The sequence below is a fragment of the Mobula birostris genome, chromosome 7 (genome assembly GCF_030028105.1).
Source record: "Mobula birostris isolate sMobBir1 chromosome 7, sMobBir1.hap1, whole genome shotgun sequence".
In the NCBI taxonomy this organism is placed as follows: Eukaryota; Metazoa; Chordata; class Chondrichthyes; order Myliobatiformes; family Myliobatidae; genus Mobula; species Mobula birostris.
This window is the reverse complement of record NC_092376.1, coordinates 152,972,848-152,998,684: the sequence shown is the minus strand read 5'-3', so window position 1 is coordinate 152,998,684 and position 25,837 is coordinate 152,972,848. Positions and strand designations below refer to the sequence as shown.

Sequence of the window (25,837 nt, the reverse complement as noted above, 5' to 3'; positions counted from 1 at the left end):
AAACCATTGGAATGTAGTAGGAGGATTGACTTCCTTCCAGTTCAACAAAATAGATCTCCTAGCCATTAAAGTAACAAATGCTATCATCCGACAGGCTGAAGAAGACAAAGATCTATGTTCTACCATTGTCAATCCAAAAATTGCCGTAATAGGATGGGGTTTTAAATCAAAACATAGAACTGTTGAAATAATATCAAAAATATCTTTCCAATATTTTTCCAAAAGAGGACATGACCAAAACATATGAGTTAAAGAAGCCACCTCAGAGTGACATCTATCACAAGTAGGGTTTATATGGGAATAAAAACAAGCTAGTTTATCTTCGGACATATGGGCTCTGTGTACTACTGTAAATTGTATTAATGTATGTTTAGCACATATAGAAGAAGTACTAACTAATTGAAAAATTTTATCCCATTTCTCTATAGGTAGACAAAGTTGAGGTTCCCTTTCCCATTCGTTTTTAATTTTATCAGATACACCTGGCTGTAATTTCATAATTATATCATAAATAATTGCTATTATTCCCTTCTGAAAAGGAATTAAACCTAAAATTTTATCAATAATGCCAGTAGGATTTGAAGTCAGAAAGGTAGGCAATGTAGTATTTAAAAAAAATTATTTGTAAGTATCTTAAAAAAAAATGGGATCTAGGCAAATCAACTTTCTTAGATAACTGTTCAAAAGACATAAAACAGTTATCCCGAAATAAATCACGAAAACATATTAGGAAGACATCTTTGTCGGCATGGAAAAGTTGGGCCAAAGCTCACTTCCGTGCTGTGTAACTCCATGACTTCTATGAGTTAGTCAACCAAACAGTTAATTTAAAAATATCAATTATTGATATTCAACTAATCTACTACAGTTTAGTAATGCAATTAATGATTACTTTTTTTAATAGCTGGACAACTCCACTGGTAAGGTAAAGAACAGTGGTGCATTGTATCCATTCTCCAGTAGGTAAAATGTCTCTAAGGATACCCATATTTTCTCGTATATTCAATGGTCACCAGAGATCATATATCATTAAGTATACTTTTAATAATTTGCAAATGTGTGCAAATAAAATTTTGGTTAAATCTGTGTTTGTCAATTTTCAGAACAATTGCTGGAATTTATGCACCAGTTACCTGCTTTTGCCAACATGACCATGTTTGTCAGAAGAGAACTGTGCTCAGTAATGATATTTGAAGTAGTGGAACATGCAGGAGCCATAATAATAGATGACGGGAAAGAGGTAAATACTGAACTAGGTTGTGTTTTTGTTTGCATTTATAATTCACTGAAGATTCACATAGCAAATTATTTTCATTTTTAGTTAAAAGAACAAATTTATTTCAGTTTATTGATTTCCATTCCCAAGAAATTTTTCCTAATTTAATGGACTTCATTGCTTCAAAAAATGACTTGCATGGAAAAATTCAAAGTAAAGTTTGTTATCAAAGTTCATGTAAAATAATTATATACAACCCTCTTGAGTGCCTAATTCTTCCAGAATATATAAGTTATTATTTACAGCAATTGCATTAAAATATGATTTATGCTGTCTCTCCAAATGTTATGCAAATTCCTTTATCTGTGGTGTTCAAAATTTTTCCTGTACAGACCTTGACATGTTCAAATTCTGGTACTTTTTCTTTCAGCTGAATTGATAATACAATAAATTCAGAGTTAAAAGCAGACAATAGGAAGCTAACCTTGGTACTATGCAAACATCTGATGTTTTGCAAAGCAGAACACTATTTTATTTCATGCATGGTGCTTTTTCTGAGGGAAAACTAAATTTTTCTCTCAGAATCTTTATCTAAAAGCCATGAACTTCTATTCTTACTTTTTTGTATCAAACCTTTCTTTCAAATCAATGTATTAAACTGACTGATCATAGTTGCTACAAGATGATGGAACAGGGCTGCTGAATAAGCTGCCACTGTAAATTATTTTATTAATTGTAATTCAATGTTATTCTGACTCATTGAATATGAATCTTCAGGCTCCTGTGCCTCTCCACCGTGATGTTTTTGATATTGTTTGAGCTTAAGAAAGCACAAAATCTCCCTTAGTCAATTTTCCTAATCCACCAAGTACAAGGCAGCCAGCCAGCCATGCATCAAGCTGCAAGGAAGCATGTGACAGCATTTCAGAGATACCAGTCTCTGTCTAAGTATCTTATAATTCTGACTACTATTAGCAAAAATGCTGATATTGGGCCTCCATCTTTTAAAAATCAGATATCTTTACATTATCAAGTTTTCTTCATATTTGTGCAAAATCTTGTTATAATAATAGTAACAAGAAATGTATGCAGTTAGAAACCATTGTGATTCATTATGAACATAGAACTTAGAACATAGTATAGTACAGCAGTTTTAAATGCCTCAATTTACTTTTAAGAGAAAGACCAGTGAGTATTAACAAAGCTAAATTTGTGTCAAATGAGAATGTTTTTGATGTTACTATTAATAGTAGAATGCAGAAACCTCACACTTGCCCTCCCCATTTGTCTGGAGTATAATAGTTCAATGATTTTAATGCTTTTAAATTTATTTTTTTGTAAACTGACTCACTTTTATACATCTTAAAATAACTGATTTTCTTCAAAGTCTGTTTTGCTCTACTTACAGCTGGAGGCATGGTATGTTATTCTAAATGGCTCAGTGGAAATCATGGACTCCCATGCAAAAACTGAAACACTTTGCATGGGAAATAGTTTTGGCATTGTTCCTTCCTTGGAGAAACAATATATGAAAGGAGTTATTAAGACTAAAGCAGATGATTGTCAGGTAAGCACATGATTCTAGAGCACTTTATCATTGCAATTTAACAAGGTCATTTTTAATTTAGCCACACTTAGTGGGTTTATAATGATGATCGTTTCCTATGCAACTGACAAGAAAGCGAAATCTTGAATACAGTTGGGCTCTTCACATTGGTAAATTATGCATTTGGGGAATCAAAAGCTACAGTGTCTGTCAGTTCCCTGAATCAAAGTTAAGAACCTGCATCCGGTGTATTCTGATAACTTCTGATTCATATTCCACTTAAGCTGCTCAAAGGCAGCCAATTTTATCATTGATGAACTTCTCAGAGTTATAAGACAAGATAACTTAAGGGAGTGAGGATGACAGCCCTGGATTGGGAGGTGGCATGGAAGAAAATGCACGGTGCATCCAAATTTTATGATCTCCAGGTGCAGTGGAAATATATTAACTGGCAGGATGAATATCAGTGCAAACACATGTCTTTATTCCTGGTATGAAAGAGATCTGCTTTCTTGTTGCATCTATTATCAGTATACAGTCAGAGCATTTACACGAGTCATATATGCATTACAGCGTAAAACAGGTCATTCAGCCCACCTGGTTCATGCTGACCTATTAATCTGCCTTGTCCTATCGACCTGTACCCAGACTGTAGCCCTCCATACCCCATGCATCCATATACCTATCCAAATTTCTCTTAAATGATGAAATCGAACCCACATTCATCACTTTTGCTGGGAGTTCGTTCCACACTCTCTGAGTGAAGAAGTTCCATCTTCATATTCTCTTTAAATATTTCACTTTTCACCTTTAACCCTCACCCCTAGTTCTATTCTCACCCAATCTCAGTGAGAAAAGCCTGCTTGCATTTACCCTATTTATATACCTCATAATTTTGTATACCTCTATCAAATCTCCTCTCCTTCCACGCTCTGGGGAATGAAGTCCTAATATATTCAGCCTTTCCCTGTCACTCAGGTCCTCAAGTCCTGGCAGCATCCTTGTAAATTTTCTCTGCACTCTTTCAATCTTTTTGACATCTTTCCTGTAGGTGGGTGACCAAAAGTGCACATGGTATTCCAAAATGAGCCTCACTAGTGTCTGTTACAACTGTAACATAATATCCCAATTCCTGTATTCAGTACTTTGAATTATGAAGGCCAATGTGCTAAAAGCTTTCTTTGCATCCCTATCTACCTGTGACACCACTTTCAAGGAATTATGGATCTATATTCTCAGATCCCTTTGATCTACTGCACTCCTTAGGGCCCTACCACTGGCTGTCTTAAGTACTACCCTGAGTTCTCCTCCCAAAGTGAAACACCTCACACTTGTCTGCATTAAATTCTATGAGGCATTCTTCAGCCCATTTTTGCAGCTGGTGCAGATTCCGCTGCAAGCTTTGATACTCCTCCCTGTCCAACACACCTTCAGTCTTAGTGTCCAATGTCTAATCTAATTTACTACCTTATCTCCAATGGCAAGTTATTGAATCTTCTTGACCAACCTCCTCTAAGGGGCTTTGTCACAGGCTTTGCTGAAGTCATGCAGACGACATGTTGTCTACTGCCTTGGCTTCTTTATCTTTCTCTTAAATCTTTATCTTTATATATGACCTACCACGCACAAAGCCATATTGACTATCCTTCATCAGCTTTGATACTCTTCGCTGTCCAACACACCTTCAGTCTTAGTGTCCAATGTCTAATCCAATTTACTATCTTTTCTTAAATATCGCAATGCAATTAGCTGTCCTCCAGTTCTCTGGCACCTGAACCAAGTTTTAAATATCTCTGTTAGAGCCCCTGCAATTACTGTACTAGTCTCCTACAGGGTTCACGGGAACTCTTCGTCAGGCCTTGGTGATTTATCCACCCTAATCTGCTTCAAAACAGTAAATGCCTCCTTGTCTGTTATCTGTATAGAGTCCATGACCTCTTGTCTCACTTCTATGGACACTGTGTCTCCTGAGTAAATTCAAATGCAAGAAATCCATTTAAGATCTCCCCCATCTTGTTCGGCTCAATGCATAGATGACCACTCTGACCTTCCAGAGGGCCAATTTTGTTATTATGTCTGTAGAAACCTTTGGGATTCTCCTTCACCTTGTCTGCTAGAGGAGCCTCATACCTTGTTTTAGCCATCATGATTTCATTCTTAAGTGATATGTAACATTTTGTATACTCAAGTACCTCATATGCTCCTTCCTGCCTGTACGTACCTGCTATACACCTTCTTTATCTGAAACAGAGATTCAATATCTCTTGAAAGACAAGATTCTCTACAACTGCATTCTTTGCGTTTTATTCTGATAGGAACATTTGAACTCTATACTCTCAAATCTTACTTTTGAAGACTTCCCACTTGTCAAGTACACAATTGCCAGCAAACAACCTGACCTAATCCACACTTATCAGATCCTTTCTGATACCATCAAAATTGGCCTTTTCCCAATTTAGAATCTCAACCCAAGTACCAAACCTAACCTTCTTCATAATTACCTTGAAAATAATTGCATTCTGATCATGAGATGCAAAGTGTTCCCCTGTTCAAACTTCTGTCACCTGCTCTGTTTCAGTCCCTAATAGGAGATCTAATACTGCACTCTTTCTAGTTGGGGCATCTATGTACTTATTAAGGAAACTTTCCTGTGCACATTTGACAAACTCCATCCCATCCAGCCCTTTTACAGTATGGAAGTCCCAGCGAATATGTGGAAAGTATTATCACAACCTTGGTGTTTCTTGCAGTAGTTTGCAATCTCTCTACAAATTAGCTCCACTAAATCCCACGGACTTTTGGCTGGTCTATAATCCCTTTCTTATTCCTCAGTTCCACCTATGTATCCTCAGCAGATGAGCCCTTCCACCTGTCTGATCTGAGCACTGCCGTGACATTTTCCCTAAGTAGTAATGCCTCCCCTCCCCCTTTAATCCCTCCAGGTCTGTTATGTCTAAAACAACAGGACCCCAGAACACTTGAGCTGTCAATCCTGCCTCTCCTGCAACCAAGCCTCACTAACGGCTACAGTGTCATAATTCCAAGTGCTGATCCATGCGCTAAGCTCATCCATCTTTCTTACAGTTCTCCTTGCATTGAAGTATACACAATTCAGAACGTTAGTCCCGCTGTGCTCAACCTTTCTACTTCCACCTCCCAGTGCAGCACTATCAAACCTTCCCACAGGGGTATTAGTCCCCTTCCAGTTTAGGTGCAAGCCATCCCTTTTCTGCAGGTCCCACCTTTCCCTGGAAGAGAGCCTAATGAGCCAAAGATCTGAAAACCTCCCTCCTGCACTGTCTCCTTAACCTGTGTGATCTGTGTGTGATCTTCCTATTCTGGCCTCAGTAGCAATGGGCTTGGGTAGTAATCCTGAGATCACAACCCTGGAGGTCCTGTCCTGTAACTTTGCACCTAACTCCGTGATCTCACTGTGCAGGACCTCATCACCCTTCCGACCCAAATCGTTGGCACCAATATGGACCACAGTCTCTGGCTGCTCACTCTCCCACTTAAAAATGCTGTGGATGTGATCTGAGATGTCCCTGACCCTAGCATCCTGGAGGCAACATACAATCCAGGAATCTCATTCTCTTCCACAGAACTGCTGTCTGTTCCCCTAACCAATGAATTCCAAATCACTACAGCTTGCCTCTTCTTTCCCTTCCCTCCTGAGCCACAGAGCCAGACTCAGTGCCAGAGGCTGTAACATTCTTCTGCTAAAGTCATACCCCGTACCTCCCCAGCAGTATCCAAAGTGGAATGCCTGTTGTTCAGGGGAATAACCACAAGGAATCGCTATCCCCTTCCCCCCTCCCCCTTTCTGATAGTCACCCAGTTACCTGTGTCCTGCACCTTGGGTTTAAATACTTCACTGTATCGCCTGTCCATCAACCCCTCACCTCCGCAAATGATCCGGAGCTCGCACGGTTCCTTCTCCAATTCTTTAAAGTGCCTGAGAGAAGCTGCAGCTGGATGCACTCCTTGCAGGTGTAGTCATCAGAGAGACACTGGATGTCTAAGTGCCTTCCCACATCTTGCAAGAGGAGCATTCAACTATCCAGCTTCGCATCCCCCACTGCTCTAACTATGGAATAAAAAAGAAAGAAAAATTGAACAAAGTATATCTTTCTAGAAACTCCACCTCTAAGAGCCAAAGCCTTCAACTCCTCACTCTAATGTTGGCTCACTTCCGCAATGGCAGCTCCACTTAAACCTAGCTGCTTTTTATTGACCCTTGGCAAGTGCTCAATTATACAATCCAACGTCTCCAAGGGAACTGAGGCATGCAGAATGTCCTGACTCTCCCCACACGCTTCTTTTGAAATCTGTTTCCCGCTACGCATCCCAATGTCTCCAAGGGAACTCTGGTGCACAGAACGTCCCAACTGCGCTTGCTTGTATCTTTTGAAATCTCCCTCCCACTTGACAATCCAGTGGACCCCTTTCTCTCACTTTTCCCTTTGACTGTAATTCACCAAGAAAAGATCAAGATGAAGATAGATTCTTTATCAGTGCTAGAAGTAGTATGTGCACTGCCCACTTCATATTTCATTTTGTCCTTTATTACGAGACCAGCAAAGGTGAACAATTTAAAGCAAAATAACAAAATAAGTGTTGCAATTAGTGAAGTTAGCAATCAACCAAAAATATCATACCCCAGTTGCCTCCAGCTCTCAACAAAATTAAACCAAGCTACGACAAAGTGTGAATATGTAACTATACTCATTTGCTTCTACCACACCCCAACCCATGTGACAAATTAGTCATAATAAATATGCAAGACAAAATACAATACAGACAGAAAACAAATACCTGGCTCCTGCAAATAATTACATCTTTAGCATTTAGTTTTGTAAGATGCAGTTTTGAAATTTAGTAGCAAAATGTATGTTTTCAGAACCTTTCATTTTGGAATGGTCAAAAGAAACTTTGTAGATATTTAGCTGTTGCTAGCACAAAGACAAGAGTCTCCAATCATTGCATAGTCCAGTGTCAGTGGGGGTTTCATAATGCTTTTCGTAAATAATGTTAAAACATTGTGAGTTGTGTTTATTTTGTTGTGAGATCTGAAAGAGTTGTTTAAGTATACACTAATTTACTGGCATCTTGATCCATTTTATTCATGTTTCATCAGTCACCAGAGTGAAACAGTCTTGATAGTTGCTTCCACCTGTGCTCTGTTGTGCCATTTTAATATTTGGGAAAGATGTGCTGATTTTCCAGTACTGTCATTAAATACTGAACTGTATGAAATGTGAGCATATGTGGAATAGTTTTTCTTCCAGTGCAGAACTTGGTATGTTTAAAGTTATATACATTAAAAATTTGCTAATTATTACCAAAGGTTGATTAATGAAATAACTTCAATATGTTTTATTTTTGCTTTTCTTGTACCAGTTTGTAAGTGTAGCTCAACAGGATTATTGCCGAATTCTGAACCAGGTAGAGAAAAATACTCACAAGGTGGAGGAGGAAGGAGAGATAGTAATGGTGAAAGAGCATAGAGAGCTGGATCGTACTGGAACCAGGAAAGGACACATAGTTATAAAGGTAAATGAGAGATTCATTTGCAATTCAAGCATTAAAGAGGAAACAAGAAGGGATATTTCACATTTATCTCTTGTCATTACAACTCTTGGATAAACCCTTGGCTGCAATATGGTACTATTCTAGGTGTAATTAGACCTTGTGGCTAAATTTACATTTTAGCACAATATATTCTTGCATATGCACCATAATGCAGATTTATTATGACAAGTGGTGTCAGATTAGGCTTGAAATACATTTTAACGGTAGATTAAAAATGATCAAAAAACTAGTATACATCTTACAAATGCCCTGTTTAAATATATATTTTTTTTCAGTCTAATGTTTGACTTGAGTAAATCCACTTTCTTTGTGAAGCTATTTGAAAGCTTCTCTTTCTAATTAGAGCTTCAATTGTAATCTAATTTCCTTTCCACACTGCTGAGTGTTAGATTATTTTATTTCTAAAGCACTTTGCAATTTTTGATATATTAATGGCAGCAAAGCAGAAGATTTTGTTGAACAGATAGATAGTATTTTTAGAATGTACTATTGTCTGAGCCTTTAAACTGCTTAAATATTATGGATAATGTGATTTTAGTTAAATGACGTGGTTTATTTTATTCCTCCTGTTATTTTGATTTACTTATGTAGTGCAAACGACATGATCTGGAAACATAGAAACATAGAAAATAGGTGCAGGAGTAGGCCATTCAGTATGATCATGACTGATCATCCAACTCAGAACCCTGTACCTGCCTTCTCTCCATACCCCCTGATCCCTTTAGCCACAAGGGCCATATCCAACTCCCTCTTAAATATAGCCAATGAACTGGCCTCAACTGTTTCCTGTGGCAGAGAATTCCACAGATTCACCACTCCCTGTGTGGAGAAGTTTTTCCTCATCTCAGTCCTAAAAGGCTTCCCCTTTATCCTCAAACTGTGACCCCTCGTTCTGGACTTCCCAACATCGGGAACAATCTTCCTGCATCTAGCCTGTCCAATCCCTTTAGAATTTTATACTTTTCAATAAGATCCCCCCTCAATCTTCTAAATTAGTCGATCCAGTCTTTCATCATATGAAAATCCTGCCATCCCAGGAATCAATCTGGTGAACCTTCTTTGTACTCCCTCTATAGCAAGAATGTCTTTCCTCAGATTAGGGGACCAAAACTGCACACAATACTCCAGGTGTGATCTCGCCAAGGCCTTGTACAACTGCAGTAGTACCTCCCTGCTCCTGTACTCGAATCCTCTTGCTATGAATGCCAGCATACCATTCGCCTTTTTCACTGCCTGCTATACCTGTATGCCCACTTTCAATGACTGGTGTACAATGACACCCAGGTCTCGTTGCACCTCCTCTTTTCCTAATCGGCCACCATTCAGATAATAATCTGTTTTCCTATTTTTGCCACCAAAGTGGATAACCTCACATTTATCCACATTAAATTGCATCTACCATGAACTTGCCCACTCACCTAACCTATCCAAGTCACCCTGCATCCTCACTACCGCCCAGCCTCGTGTCATCCACAAACTTGGAGATGCTGCATTTACTTCCCTCGTCTAAGTCATTAATATATACTGTAAACAACTGAGGTCCCAGCACTGAGCCTTGCGGTACCCCACTAGTCACTGCCTGCCATTCTGAAAAGGTCCCGTTTGTTCCCACTCTTTGCTTCCTGTCTGCCAACCAATTCTCTATCCACATCAATACCATACCCCCAATACCGTGTGCTTTTAAGTTTGCACACTAATCTCCTTTGTGGGACCTTGTCAAAAGCCTTTTGAACATCCAAATATACCACATCCACTGGTTCTCCCCTATCCACTCTACTAGTTACATCCTCAGAAAATTCTATGAGATCCGTCAGACATGATTTTCCTTTCACAAATCTGTGCTGACTTTGTCCGATGATTTCACCGCTTTCCAAATGTGCTGTTATCACATCTTTGATAACTGACTCTAGCATTTTCCCCACCACCGATGTCAGGCTTACCTGTCTATAATTCCCCAGCTTCTCTCTCCCTCCCTTTTTAAAAAGCAGGCTTATATTAGCCACCCTCCAATCTGCAGGAACTAATCCAGAATCTGAAGAGTTTTGAAAAATTATCACTAATGCATCCACTATTTCTTGGGCTACTTTCTTAAGCACTCTGGGATGCAGACCATCTGACCCTAGGGCTTTATCTGCCTTTAATCCCTTCAATTTACCTTACACCACTTCCCTACTAACTTGTATTTCCTCAGTTCCTCCATTTCACTAGACCCTCGGTCCCCTACTATTTCTGGAAGATTATTTATGTCCTCATTAGTGAAGACAGAACCAAAGTAGTTATTCAATTGGTCTGCCATGTCTTTGTTCCCCATAATCAATTCACCTGTTTCTGACTGTGAGGGACCTATATCTGTCTTGACCAATCTTTTTCTTTTCACATATCTATAAAAGCTTTTGCAGTCATTTTTTATGTTCCCTGCCGGCTTTCTCTCATAATTTTTTTTCCCTTTCCTAATTAAGCCCTTTGTCCTGCTCTGCTGGACTCTGAATTTCTCCCAGTCCTCAGTTGTGCCGCTTTTTCTGGCTAATTTGTATGTTTCTTCTTTGGAATTGATACTATCCCTAATTTCCCTTGTCAGTCACGGGTGCACTACCTTCCCTGGTTTATTCTTTTGTCAAACTGGGATGAACAATTGTTGTAGTTCATCCATGCGATCTTTAAATGCTTGCCATTGCATATCCATCGTCAACCCTTTAAGTATCATTTGCCTGTCTATCTTAGGTAATTCATGTCTCATACCTTCAAAGTTACCCTTCTTTAAGTTCAGAACCTTTGTTTCTGAATTAACTATATCACTCTCCATCCTAATGAAGAATTCCACCATATTATGGCCACTCTTACCCAAGGAACCTCGCACGACAAGATTGCTAACTAACCCTTCCTTATTCTCAATACCCAGTCTAGAATGGCCTGCTCTCTATTTGGTTCCTCGACATGTTGGTTCAGAAAACCATCCCGCATACATTCCAAGAAATCCTCTTCCTCAGCACCCTTACCAATTTGGTTCACCCAATCTATATATAGATTGAAGTCACCCATTATAACTGCTGTTCCTTTATTGCACACATTTCCAATTTCCTATTTAATGCCATCCCCAACCTCACTACTACTGTTAGGTGGCCTGTACACAACTCCCACCAGTGTTTCTGCCCCTTAGTGTTATGCAGCTCTACCCACATCGATTCCACATCCTGCCGGCTAATGTCCTTCCTTTCTATTGCGTTAATCTCCTGTCTAACCAGCAATGCCACCCCACCTCCTTTTCTTTCATGTCTATCCCTCCTGAATATTGAATATCCCTGAACGTTGAGCTCCCATCCTTGGTCACCTTGGAGCCATGTCTCTGTGATCCCAGCTATATGATATTCATTATAACTATCTGCACATTCAATTCATCCACCTTGTTATGAATGCTCCTTGCATTGACACACAAAGCCTTCAGGCTTGCTTTTACAACACTCTTAGCCCTTATACAATTATGTTGAAAAGTAGCCCTTTTTGATTTTTGCCCTGGATTTGCCGGCCTGCCACTTTTACTTTTCACCTTATTACTTTTTGCTTTTACCCTCATTTTACACCCCTCTGTCTCTCTGCACTTGTTTCCATCCCCCTGCCACATTAGTTTAAATCCTCCTGAACAATAGTGGCAAATGCTCCCCCTAGGACATTGGTTCCAGTCCAGCCCAGGTTCAGACTGTCCTGTTTGTACCGGTCCCACCTCCTCAAGAACTGGTTCCAATGTCCCAGAAATTTGAATCCCTCACCCTTGCACCATTTTTCAAGCCACATATTCATCTGAAATATCCTCCTATTTCTACTCTGACTAGCACGTGGCACTGGTAGTAATCCAGAGATTGTTACCTTTGTGGTCCTACTTTTTAGTTTGTCTCCTAACTCCCTAAATTCACCTTGTAGGACCTCATGCCGTGTTTTTCCTATATCGTTGGTACCTATGTGCACCACGACCACTGGCTGTTTTTGCTATTTTTCCATGGCATTCTCTATTTCAAGTGTTCTTAAACTCTTCCAGGTCAGGACCTAATGGAAAGGTGGAGAAGGGGCAAGTAAGAGGAAGAGCTAGAAAGACGAGGTTCTTGGAGGTAGTAGGAGGTTGGTGAAGGAAGAGGGTGGGTTGCTGCCACAGTTTCCTGCAGTATCAGTCTTTTGTAAGTTGTGTGGAGCTAGGAGGCGGCAGCATCAATGTGGCTTGCATACCCCTGAGATTTCCAGTCAAGTTTTCATCTTGGAACTATACAACTGCAAATCTTTAAAAAGGCAAAAGAATTTCATGACTCTGCACTTTGATACTAGCTAGAAAGATGATGGGTTTGTGACACATTGATGAGAACCTCTAATCAATTCTGTTTGTGGCATTATTAACCAAGGAGGGAGGCCTGTTCATGGGTCTCTACAGATGCTGCATTTAGAGTTTGTGCAATGCTTCTGATTCCTTCTTGAGAAATAGAACCACATACTCCCTTGCTGTTATGACAAACATGTAAATATCATTCTCAAAAGTACCAACTATGTTATTTCCTTTTAGAATAATGTGGCAATGATATGCAGTCTTAATTTAATGATTTTAGTAACTGCATTCTTCCATTGCCATGTGATACAGATGTTTAAATTTGGGTACTTTTGGATATATACAGTGATAAATTTGCATGTAGCTCAATCTGCAGTACCTTTGAATTCAGTTTAATATTTGTTCTTTTCAAAACAAGATACAGTATGTTCTTGCATTTTTACAGTACTTTTCAAATTTTAAAGGCAGAATATTTTTTAGATTTCACTCCTGGAATAGTGTTTACAAGGCGAGCATAGATTGTGCTTAGATCATAAAGTGCATGAGCTGGCCAATGAAGTGCTCATGAAGTTGAGTAATTGCTGTTGTAATACAAGATTAATTGGCAGCCGGTCAATGTTCAGAAATGTGCTACCAATAGCAATAAAAGGTGGTCAAACATTGACCAAGATATCAATAGAAATTATTACTTCTTTGAATTTGAATAGGACCATGTAGTCTTTTATGTCTTTCTGACCAATGTACATTTAATATCTGATTTGAGAGATGGTACCTCAAGCAGTGCAGCAATCCCTCGGTACTATAATGAAAGCCACTCTCAGATTATGCATTACCCTCTAATGTGTGGTTCAAATCATAGAAGTGAGTCAGAAGTATGTGGACTGTCACTGGACTGAGGATAACATTGTGCTTCCACATTTGATCTGTTTGATGGTTGAATCATGGAAGGACAGATAAGAGACAGGTAGCCATTTAGCCCATGTTTAAACAAAAGCAATCTACTTAATTTACTTTCCTGCTTTCATTCTACAGGTAACAGCATTCACATGCACATCCAGGTTTTTTTTTAAATGCTTAAATTTTTTGGATGTCTTTTCCCTTCTGGTATTGAGGTCCAGTCCTCCAAAAACTCTTATTACGAAAATTCCTCTTTCTCCCATGATCATAAATCAATTATTTTCAATCTATGTTTTAAATTTGGTGTTATTTCTTTTTTAGTTTATGGTTCACCCATAGTCAAAACAATTTACAATGTTATAATGTTGCAACTCCTTAACCTGATTATGGAAACACTGTTCATTGATGGCAGCTTGAAATTTATACAAAGGATGACTTGCATTTCTCAGGGACTTCGGACAACCTTGACCATGCCATCTGCTGTAACCAGAAAAGAACAGCATTTGTATAATCTGATGTATTTTTAACAATTCTGAGTGGAAACCAAGAAGCAAAGTTTCAAACAAATTCGTGGAAAAAGCAAGATCTCAATGCAGATAGTGCCATTCTTGGCTCAGGCTTATCCCGCAATTCTTTTGTTTTAAAAATATTAGTTTCTGATGAAGAGGCTAAAAAGATGTTCTCTTGGCCATATTGTTGCACTAAACTTACAGCCTTACAGAGTGGCATAACTGAGGACTGTGTGGTTTGAGCGTTCATTTAACAGAATTAAAATATATCTTTGTCTCACATGTTAATTGAACTTTTGGTTAATACTTCAATTGGAGATTTTTCTGAAAGAGAGAAAAAGTTTAAAGTTAAGGGAAATGGAAAATATGACAGTTGAAATAGTTTTATTAACATTGTATTAATCTTTCAGGGAACACCAGATAGACTTATTCGACACTTAGTTGAAGAACATTCCATTGTAGATCCCACGTACATAGAGGATTTCCTGTTGACATGCAGAACGTTTCTGTCAAGTCCCATGGAAGTTGGAGAGAGATTGCTCGAGTGGTTTAATGTTGATAGCCTTAGGGATAAGGTCAGTCTGAACACTTAAGTAATTTGTAGTAAATGGAAAATAGAATTAATCTTTAAAGAATGTTCCTTTTAGTCTGCATATATAACTTCTTGTATTCTAGGTCTCGATAATAAAAATGATGCTGCAGTCACTAGGTCTTAGCCTGAAAGGTCAACGATTTATTTCCCCTCTGCAGATGCTGCATGACTTGCTGATTTCCTCCAGAATTTTGTGTGTGTCGTTCAAGATTTCCAGCACCTACAGAACCTGTGTGTACGTGTGTGTGTGTGTGTGTGTGTGTGTGTGTGTGTGTGTGTGTGTATGTATATAAGGGCTTTATTTCAATTCATTAGCATATTTAATCTTAATTCTGTGCTCTGCTTTTCACCAATTCTTTTCAAAACAATTAAACAATTCTTTTGTAGGTCACACGAGTTGTGCTGTTATGGGTGAATAATCATTTCAATGATTTTGAAGGAGATCCTGCCATGACCAATTTTTTAGAGGAATTTGAAAACAAGTTAGAAACAGCGGTAAGCAATATATGCAATTGATAATTATGAATGGGGAATAGTTCGAAGTAAGCATCTCCTGTGCCAACGAGCATTTCACATTTCTTCAGTAATATTGTTCCCAAGTACAGGCACTTTAATTGTGCTATTTATGATGAAATAAACTGTTAAAGTAATTTTTGATCATTTCCATTCCAATCACCTCAGCAAGATTACTGTCTTTTAAGATTACCAGCTATCAATTCTGTTTATTATTATTTATCACATGTCAGAATCAGGTTTATTATCACCGGCATGTGTCGTGAAATTTGTTAACTTAGCAGCAGCAGTTCAATGCAATACATGAAATAGAAGAAAAAAAACACGAAATAAAATAATGATAATAACAAATAAATAAATTACTGTATACATATATTGAATAGAAAAGTTGTGCAAAAACAGAAATAATATATATTAATGAAGTGAGGTAGTGTCCAAAGATTCAATGTCCATTTAGGAATCGGATGGCAGAGGGGAAGAAACTGTTCCTGAATTGTTGAGTGTGCGCCTTCAGGCTTCTGTACCTCCTACCTGATGGTAACAATAAGAAAAGGGCATGTCTTGCATGCTGGGGGCCCTCAATAATGGATGCTGCCTTTCTGAGACACCGCTCCTTGAAGATGCCCTGGATACTTTGTAGGCTAGTACCTGAGATGGAGCCGACTAGATTTACAACCTTCTGCAGCTTCTTTCAGTCCTGTGCAGTAGCCTCCATACCAGACGGGTAATGCAGCCTGTCAGAATGCTCTCCACGGTACATCTATGGAAACTTTTGAGTGCGTTTGTTGACATAGTAAATCTCTTCAAACTCCTAATGAAGTATAGCTGCTGTCTTGCTTTCTTTATGACTGCATCGATATGTTGGGACCAGGTTAGATCCTCAGAGATCTTGACACCCAGGAACTTGAAACTGCTCATTCTCTCCACTTCTGATCCCTCTATGAGGCTTGGTATGTGTTCCTTCGTCTTACCCTTCCTGAAGTCCACAATCAGCTAGCTCTTTCATCTTACTGACGTTGAGTGCCAGGTTGTCGCCGTGACACTACCTCACTAGTTGGCATATTTCGCTCCTGTACGCCGTCTCATCACCACCTGAGATTCTACCAACTATGGTTGTATCATCAGCAAATTTATCAATGGCATTTGAGCTATGTCTAGTCGCACAGTCATGGGTATATAGAGAGTAGAACAGTTGGCTAAGCACACACCCCTGAGGTGCACCAGTGCTGATGTCAGCGAGGAGGAGATGTTATCACCATTCCACACAGATTGTGGTCTTCCGCTTAGGAAATTGAGGATCCAATTGCAGAGGGAGGTTCAGAGGCCCAGGTTCTGCAACTTCTCAATCAGGATTGTGGGAATAATGGTATTAAATGCTGAGGTATGGTCGATGAACAGCATCCTGACATAGGTGTTTGTGTTGTCCAGGTGATCTAAAGCAGTGTGAAGAGCCACTGAGATTGCATCTGCCATTGACCTATTGTGGCAATAGGCAAATTGCAGTGGGTCCAGGTCCTTACTTAGGCAGGAGTTCAGTCTAGTCATGACCAACCTCTCAAAACATTTCATCACTGTCGATGTGAGTGCTACCGGGCGATAGTCATTAAGGCAGCCCACATTAGTCGTCTTAGGCAACTGGTATAATTGTTGCCTTTTTGACGCAAGTGGGAACTTCCACCTGTAGCAGTGAAACGTTGAAAATGTCCTTGAATACTCCCGCCAGTTGGTTGGCACAGGTTTTCAGGGCCTTACCAGGTACTCCATTGGGAGCTTCTGCCTTGCGAGGGTTCACTCTCCAAACTGTGAACTGTTACTCCAATTGGATAATTGAAGTAAGCTAGTTTCCCCATATAATTCACTGTGCATTAATTCTTTGCTTAATATTTTTTCTTCTTTTTTGTCTCTGTAGCTAGTGAACTTGATTGACATACATTTATAAAAATTATGTGATGTGAACAGAATAAAAACACCAGTGTTTCTCAGTATTCGTAGGGACAAGTTTACATTTGTGAAGTGAAATGTAAGAAATGGTATTTTAATTTTCAGAAAATGAAAGGACATCTCAGATTGCTGAATATTGCTTGTGCTGCTAAAGCCAAATGGAGGCAGATAACTTTGCTAAAACCTTCCAGGGAGTCCCCATTATACTTTAGTCTACAAGGTGGCAGCGAGAGAGGATTCGGCATCTTTGTGGAAAGTGTAGAGCCTGGTAGTAAAGCTGCTGAGGCTGGACTTAAACGAGGTGACCAGGTAAAGACCACAGTATTTGAAAATACTGCTATTTGTAACAGTAAAACCACTTGAATTCTGAGTTTTTTGTAAAAAAAAGTATTTAATTATTGGACAAAGAGACTGAATATACTCCCCCTCATTTAAGCTGAATATCCCTGTTTGTGTTTACCATTCCATTTGTTCAGTTCTAAAAATAAATTGTGCATCAAGTCTCAAGTGGCTGCTGAAACACTTGTTTATTTGGATTCCTATTTGGTGAAAGATGAACTGTGACTATTTCTTTGGAATGTCAGAGCAATAATATAAAACTGACTTAATTTGTACAGGAAATTCAACTTCTGCTTCTACCTTTGCCCCAAACCAAGTATTTTACATCTGATTTTGAAGCTGTTTGCAGATAGCACATTTAATTTGCATTGCTTTGAAACTTCCTTAATGCAACATTTCATGAGATATTCCACCTTTCCTTGGTCTCCCTCGTCACAACAAACTTTACAGTTTACTTGCTCTAATCCATTGGTCACCTATGCAAAGGGAGTTGATCTCAATCCAGATAATTATTGAGCAAGAGGGTGAGTCTGGGTCAGAGTGCTTTATAAGTGTGAGAGAGAGAGAGAGAGAGAGAGAGTGAGTGCAGACACAAGAAGAGAGTGATACAATGGAATATACACTCAGTGGCCACTTTGTTAGATACCCCAGTACACCAGCACACTAATGCAAATATCTAACAATTCAATCATGTAGCAGCAACAACATGTCAAACCTTGAAATGGATAGGTTACAGCAGCAGAAGACCACTCCTGTACCTAATAAAGTGGTCACTGGGTAGCTAACTAACATCTAATATCCAATTTTACTTGAAGTCATGGGTGGATGTTAGTGGTTGGAATTAGATTAATAACTACAATGGCTATAATGCCAACAGGTGAAAACCTGTAGGAATGGAAAATGCATTGATTCCTCTCTTGTATTTTTAAAATAACTGATAAATTGTTTTCAGATTATGGAAGTCAATGGACAGAATTTCGAAAATATCCAATACACAAAAGCTCAAGAAATTCTGAGAAATAACACACATCTGTCCATCACAGTAAAAACTAACATATTTGGTGAGTATATTTAGATTCAGGATGTGAGTGAGAATTGTTGAATGCATGGTTATAAGACCCTATGTTATCAAGTTGGAGTATTCCTGTTGGTACTTAATTCTTTATTATTAGGTCTGCACTTAAAACTATATCTAGGGTATCCTAAAGGGCTATGATGTCAAAATGTGAAATAGTATATTTAAAATATAATCACTGTTTTAACCTAGTGTTCACATTATCTCTTTAGATTCAAAAAGTTATGCATTGTAGCTTTACCTTTGAAGCTCTAGCTTAAAATCAAAGCTGGCATTTCAGTACAATTATAAGAATGTAGCATTAATGAGAGAAATGCTTCATTTGGAGATGTTAAACTGAGGTCCTATCTATTAATTTAGAATCAATGTAAAATATCCCACAACTACTACCAAAAGATCTCAATGTCCTGGCCAACTTTCATCTTTTAACTGAGAGTGTTTTTTTAAATCATTCTACTATTACTATTTTTTTCACTTTTGCCTTCCAGTTTTTAAGGAACTCTTAAGCAGGTTGATGCAGGAGAAAAAGAATGGAGTTCCTCACATTCCTAAAATTGCTGAAAAAAAGGGGAATCGTTATTCACATCCAGATTTGCACAGAGATTTAGAACAGATGTTCCCTTCAGATAAAAGTAACAAGAAGATGAAAGCCAACACAGTGTCAGGCAGTCGAAACAAAATCAGAAAAATACTTGACAAGACACGTTTCAGCATCTTGCCACCAAAGCCATTCAGGTAAGTGCGATGAAATTTTGATTGGCGAATGCCCTGTTCTCTTTATGGTATATAATGCAGAGCAACCAGGAAAAAGGAGCAATGCACCTATTAAATAAAACACAGATAAATAATGGTTAGCGCTAAATTTCTGTGGAAGGATAGAATAACGTTATTTCATTGTATCTTTCTTTCTGTAAAATTCCCTGGGCTAGTTACTATGACATGGTTCAGTTTGATTGACTTGGCAAAGCAGGAGGTTGGGATCTGAATGGCTCAGTCATTTGCACTCCAGAGAACACATAACTACATAATACAATTTGAAGCAACTTAGACTAAATTATTTGTGTGAAACCTGGGGAATATCATTGGATATGTGCAGTATTTGTTAAGTTTTTAATCGAAGGTTTGTTTCCATGAGAATAACTTGTATATAAGCATCATTACTTAAATAAGTTTGATAGTTCAATGTCTGTTGGGCCAAGGTATTTAGATGCTTTCAGCCTGAATCACAGATTCTGTTTTTTTCTGGGAGGCTGAAGAATGTCATGCAAAATGATGAGCATGGAGACTCTGCACAGCATATTTAAAATATAGAATTTGGATTCACACTTTGTAAGCTAGCAGCCTAAGTAATAAACTTCTAGGAATATTTTATTCAATTTCCCTTTTAAAAGCTTTGTAATTTTACTCAAGAAGTTTAAGTTTGAAAAGTGATGATAGTTGAGACCAAACAACAAGAACTTACCAAATGCAGTATAAGAGAATTGTGATTAGCTTAAAATGTACAAATCTCATTAAAACATAGAAAGTTATTAAATGGCTTTGACGTAGTAGGTGTGGAAATGATATTCTTATGTTTAGTATCTTTACAAGCTGTATTCATTATCTGAAAATAAGGATTTGCCAGTCAGGGTAAATAAAAAGAAATTCCAGTACTGAGCAGGCTGTGAATTTGAATTTACCCCCCAAGACTGCGGTGGAGGCTCAAGCATTGTAAAATATATTCAAGGTAAAAATCATTTGATCTTTAGATATGAAGGAAATCAAGGAATAATAATAGAAGAAAGTAGCACTCAAGTGAAAGGTCAGCCATAGTGTTATTTAGTAGGCACTTGGGACAAAATAGCCTTCTCTGACTCTTAATTCTTAAATTCTTAAATGCTGACAAATGGAACAATGTTAAGACCAGAGGCATCTGGTTTAGTAGAAGGACCAGATTGAATTCCTGGGCCTCATGTTAACCTAGAAGCCCGTAGACATGGGTGGCAAGTGATAATTTTAGATTTTGGAAGTCTGGAGAATCAGAGATCATGCCAGATTGAATAGCAGGATTTGTATAGCAACTTTCTTTCACAGTCATTTGCCAGTTATAGCCATCCATATTGAAAGCAACTATTGATCGGGAGGTCTAAAGTGCCATTAGGAATTTGAGAGCAGAACACAATTAGAAAGGCTGGAGCGGAGACTGACTGGTGGCCGGATGAAAGAGCATGTCCCAGAGCAGGTGAGAGTATTGGAAGCCAGAGGGAAGATTGGAGCTTAAATTTGAATGGTGAGGCCAGAGAGGCTGGAAGCTTCATGCGGTAGATTAGAAGAGTTGGACAGATCAGAAGTGTTGGATGGGGAAATGCATGGTCCCTATCAGAGGTTGCTGACGCGGGTAAATAAGCATGGTAGGCAGAGTACAGCATGCGAATATGACTGGAGCAATTAATGCTGCTGGGGATTGATGGATAAGGATAATCTGTTTTGTTGTATCTTGTTAGAAGGAACAGTAGTTGATATTTTCTGTGGTTGAATGTTCACACATTTCAATTTCTGTGCTGTAATAACAATAACATGAAATTTATTCACAGAAATCTGAAATTTAAGATATCAGTAATTGTATTTGGGATTACTTGTTCATTGATAATGGCCATTTTTGCTTCGGATTAATCTAGGTAATTTATAGGATGTATCAGCAGATGGATGCAGTAGTATTCTGAGAAGTTACAAAACCCTGTAGGATAAGTTTTAAATCTTAAATGAAGCATCAGGTAAATATACAGAATGGGGCAGTACATCTTAATATCCTATGTTCTCACCCACTTTGAAGTATTTTCATGAAATACTTCCAGCATATGCTCTCAAGATGGAATTATTGATCTGAGGGTTTTTGGGAAATGATCTAAAATTTGGAAAAATATTCCTGGGGACTCAAAATGCAACAAAAAGACGATCACTTCTGTTTTCCACAGTTCACCATTGCAATACCACTGGTGTGACAGGACTAAATTTCTGAAACATGATTTCTGCTTTTCAAGTTTGTTGACTGAGATCATGGTATGAATGCAAAGCTCATTCTTCAAATTCATTTGAATCAGAATCAGGTTTAACCAGCATATGTCATGAAATTTGTTGCTTTTATGGCAGCAGTATAATGTAATACATATTAATAGGAAAAATGTGAATTATAGAAGTATGTATGTGTGTGTATAAAGACTCAATGATCAAGGGGAAGCTGTCCCTCAATCACTGAGTATTTGCCTTCATGCACTTCTTACCTCTTTCCTGATGGTAGCAGTGTCAACAAGGCATGACCCTGGTCATGGGAGTCCTTAATAATGGATGCCACTTTTCTGAGGCATCGTTCCTTGAAGATTTCCCGGATACTACACGGATAGAGCTGACTAAGTTTACAACTCTCTGCAGTTTATTTCTATCCTGTGCAGTAGCTCCCTCCCATTCCAGATGGTGATGCAGCCAGTTAGATTGCTCTCCACTGTACATCTGTTGAAATTTGTGAGTGCCTTTGGTGACATGATAAAATAAATCTAAGCATGGTTTCTGTGAAGGGAAATCCTGCCTGACAAATCTGTTGGAGTTATTTGAGGAAGAAACAAGCAGGGTAGACAAAGGAGAGGCAGTGGATGTCATTTACTTGGATTTTCAGAAGGCATTTGGTAAGGTGCCACACATGAGGCTGCTTAACAGGATAAAATCCTATGGAGTTACAGGAAGGATACTAGCATGGATAGCAGAATGGCTAACCAGCAAGTGGGAATAAAGGAGGCCTTTTCTGGTTGGCTGCCAGCGCTAATACTGTTCCTCAGGGGTCAGTACTGGGACCACTACTTTTCACATTGTTTGCCAGTGATTTAGATAATGGAATTGATGGCTTTGTGACAGAGTTTGCGAATGATACGAAAATAGATGGAGCAATAGCTAGTGCCGAGGAAGTAATGCGATTGCAACAGAACTTGGACAAATCAGAAGAATGGGCAAAAAAAGTTGCAGATGGAATGCAGGATTGGGAGATGTATGATGATCCATTTTGGTAAAAGGAGCAATAGTGCAGACTATTATCTAAATGGGGAGAAAGTTCAAACCTCAGAGGTGCAGAAGGACTTAGAAGTCCTCATGCAAGACTGCCAGAAAGTTAGTTTACAGGTTGAGTCTGTGATAAAGAAGGCAAATGCAATGCTAGCATTTATTTCTAGGAGATTAGAATATAAAAGCAAGGAGATAATGCTCAGCCTTTATAAGACACTAGTCAGGCCGCTCTTGGAGTATTGTCAACGGTTTTGGGCCCCATATCTCAGAAAGGATGTGTTGTCATTGGAGAGAGTCGAGGGAAGGTTCGCAAGGATGATTCCAGGAATGAAGGGGTTAACATATGAGAAGCGTTTGGCAGATATCTGTACTCACTGGAACTTAGAAGAATGTGAGGGGGTGGGGTTCTCATTGAAACCTACCAAATGTTGAAAGGACTAGTTAGTGTTGATGTGGAGAGGGTGTTTCCTATGGTGGGGATATCCAGAACTAGAGGGCACAGCCTCAAAATTGACCTTTTAGAACAGAGGTAAGGAGAATTTCTTTTAGCCAGAGATTAGTAAATCTGTGGAATGCTCTGCTATAGACTGCAGTAGAGTTGAAGTCCGTGAGCCTGTGCGTATATTTAAGGTGGAAATTGATTGTTTCCTGATCCTTCAGGGCATCAAAGAACATGATGAGATGAGAGATGTATGGATTGAGTGGGATCCAGGATCAGCCATGATGGAATGGCGGAGCAGACTCTGAGCAGAATGGCCTAATTCTGTTCCTATCTCTTATGGTCTTGTGGACACACCAATTCTGCTCAGACTCCTATTGTAGCTGCATTGATACATTAGGTCCCAGATAGGTACTTAGTGATATTGACACCAAGGAACTTGAAATTGCTCACTCTTTCCCCTTCTGATCGCTATGAGGACTGGTGTGTGTTCCCACGTCTCACCCTTTCTGAAGTCCACAATCAGTTCTTTGGTCTTACCGACATTGAGTGCAAGGTTGTTGCTGTGACACCACTCAAGCAGCTGATGTGTCTTCCTCCTGTACACCCTCTCGTCACCATCTGAAATTCTGCCAAAAGTGAACATGAGAAAATCTGCAGATGCTGGAGGTCCCTCTTCCCTCCGGGAGAAGGCTCAGGAGCTTGAAGACTCGTACGGCCAGATTTGGGAACAGCTTCTTTCCAACTGTGATAAGACTGCTGAATGGACCCTGACCCGGATCTGGGCCGTATCCTCCAAATATCCGGACCTGCCTCTCGTTTTTTTTGCACTACCTTACTTTCCATTTTTCTATTTTCTATTTATGATTTATAATTTAAATTTTTAATATTTAATATCGATTTGTACTCTAGGGAGCGCGAGGTGCAGAATCAAATATCGCTGTGATGATTGTACGCTTTAGTATCAATTGTTTGGTGACAATAAAGTAAAGATCCAAGCAACACACACAAAATGCTGGAGGAACTTAGCAGGCCAGGCAGTATCTATAGCAAAAAGCATAGTCAACGTTTCGGGCTAGTCCTGAAATAGACGCTGACTTGCCTGTTGAGTTCCTCCAGCATTTTGTGTGTGTTTCTGCCAACAATTGCATCGTCAGCAAATTTATAGGTGGCATTTGAACTCTGCCTAGCCCCACAGGCAAATGTGTATCGGGAGTAGAGCAGTGGGCGAAGCACAGCTCCCTGAGGTGCGCCAGTGTTGATTGTCAGTGAGGTGGAGGTGGTCTTCTGTTAGGATGGCAAAAACAATTTAAGAATAGTTTAAATGCTGTAAATCTACATGTATAGAAGTTTAAGGCATCCACACATGTTCAGTTATATCAAGCACTCCACCAAGCATTAATTTGTTTCATTATAACATCTTGTAAAAGATCTCCTAGATTTTCGTGGTTGTCCTGCAGATGGTCAATTATTCTGAGAATTCTATTTTACTTTTTGTGATCAGAAACAATTTACTTACCGCCATTACGTCACTTGCTCTTAGTGCAGCAATGAAGGTTCTCTTCATTGCTGTTTCCATAACAGTTTTCTTTGACCAGTCAGGTTTGTTAGCCCTGAGCAGAAACCCCAAAGCTGGAGGACCGGTGGACTGCGCTAGTCTGACCTTTACCCTGATATGGCATGGGTAACTCTACCAAGAGCCAAAGCATAAAGCCCTGATTCCAGCCAGCATAGCTTTCTGGGCCATTGGGGCACACAAGCCTCCAAATCACAACGAGGTTGTAGTCCTCTTGGAGGTACCAAAAACAAGCTACTGTATTTGTTTAAAAAAGTCTTCCATCAAATTCTTCTGTTTTCTTTTAAATTTGCTTTGCTGGCTGTGTCTAAAGGCTGATTTATAATTCTGTGTCAACACACCGCCATAAGGTCTGCGTCGCCGCAAACCCTACGCAAAGCCGATGCGGAACCCTACGTGAGAGCTTGCGTTGCCACGACGCGCACATCTCCTAAAATGTAACCACACGTCGCGGCAACGCAGACCGTAAGAACTGTGATTGGTCCACTTGGTAGCATCGCATGTCATCCTACGCTGCAATAGTTTCCCATTGGGCGACTGAAGGCAGGGAAGGAACTCTGGCTGCAATGCTTTCCATAAAGCTTTACAGACCTCCGAAATTATGGAGGACACATTTTGCACAAAAAAAAGACGCTTGCGTCTTGTTTACCCTGAGACTACCATGACCATGAAACCTTGCGCGGGCAGGTGAGTGCGCATGCGTAACGTGCGCGATTTGCCGAGTGACGCAGACACACCAATGCACAGGTATAAATACTCCCAACGTGCGTAGGCTATGGCGTCCAGTTAATGCAGAAGTATAAACCAGGCTTAAGAGGGAAATATTTTGGAAATATTTTCTTGTTATTTCTCCAAGGCCTCCATATTCTGTTCTGTTACAATGTTCATGATGTAACAGTATTATCTTGCATTTCTAACATTACACCAGCCTCTTGGTCGTTGTTCACGTGCTCAAAAATGTGATTTTGTATGATTCATCTTTCTAAAATTATGGTTAATGCCTTTTTTAAAAATGAGGTGGTGTTGCAATTTATTTATTTATTGAGATACAGTGCGAAATCGGCCCTTCCTGCCCTTCGAGCCACACCCAGCAATCCTTAATTTATTCCTAGCCTAATCATGGGACAATTTACAATGTCCAATTAACCCATCAGTCAGTATGTGTTTGGATTGTGGGGGGAATCTAAGCGCCTGGAAGAAACCCACATCGTCACAAAGAGAACATCCAAACTCCTTACAGGTAGTGGCAGGAATTGAACCCAGGTGG

General features: G+C 39.3%; 1 protein-coding gene across 9 annotated transcripts in view; it reads left to right on the top strand.

Moving 5' to 3' along the window:
* LOC140200510 (rap guanine nucleotide exchange factor 6-like) overlaps positions 1–25,837 on the top strand; it is a 397,383-nt gene that overhangs the window by 285,053 nt on the left and 86,493 nt on the right. For all 9 annotated transcript variants that reach the window (XM_072263951.1, XM_072263945.1, XM_072263944.1 and 6 more), the window contains 8 exons: positions 1,104–1,240; positions 2,625–2,783; positions 8,163–8,315; positions 14,477–14,641; positions 15,046–15,153; positions 17,218–17,421; positions 18,404–18,512; positions 19,015–19,261. In XM_072263951.1, the coding sequence (XP_072120052.1) occupies positions 1,104–1,240; positions 2,625–2,783; positions 8,163–8,315; positions 14,477–14,641; positions 15,046–15,153; positions 17,218–17,421; positions 18,404–18,512; positions 19,015–19,261 (1,282 nt within the window). The remainder of the gene's footprint in view (positions 1–1,103; positions 1,241–2,624; positions 2,784–8,162; positions 8,316–14,476; positions 14,642–15,045; positions 15,154–17,217; positions 17,422–18,403; positions 18,513–19,014; positions 19,262–25,837) is intronic.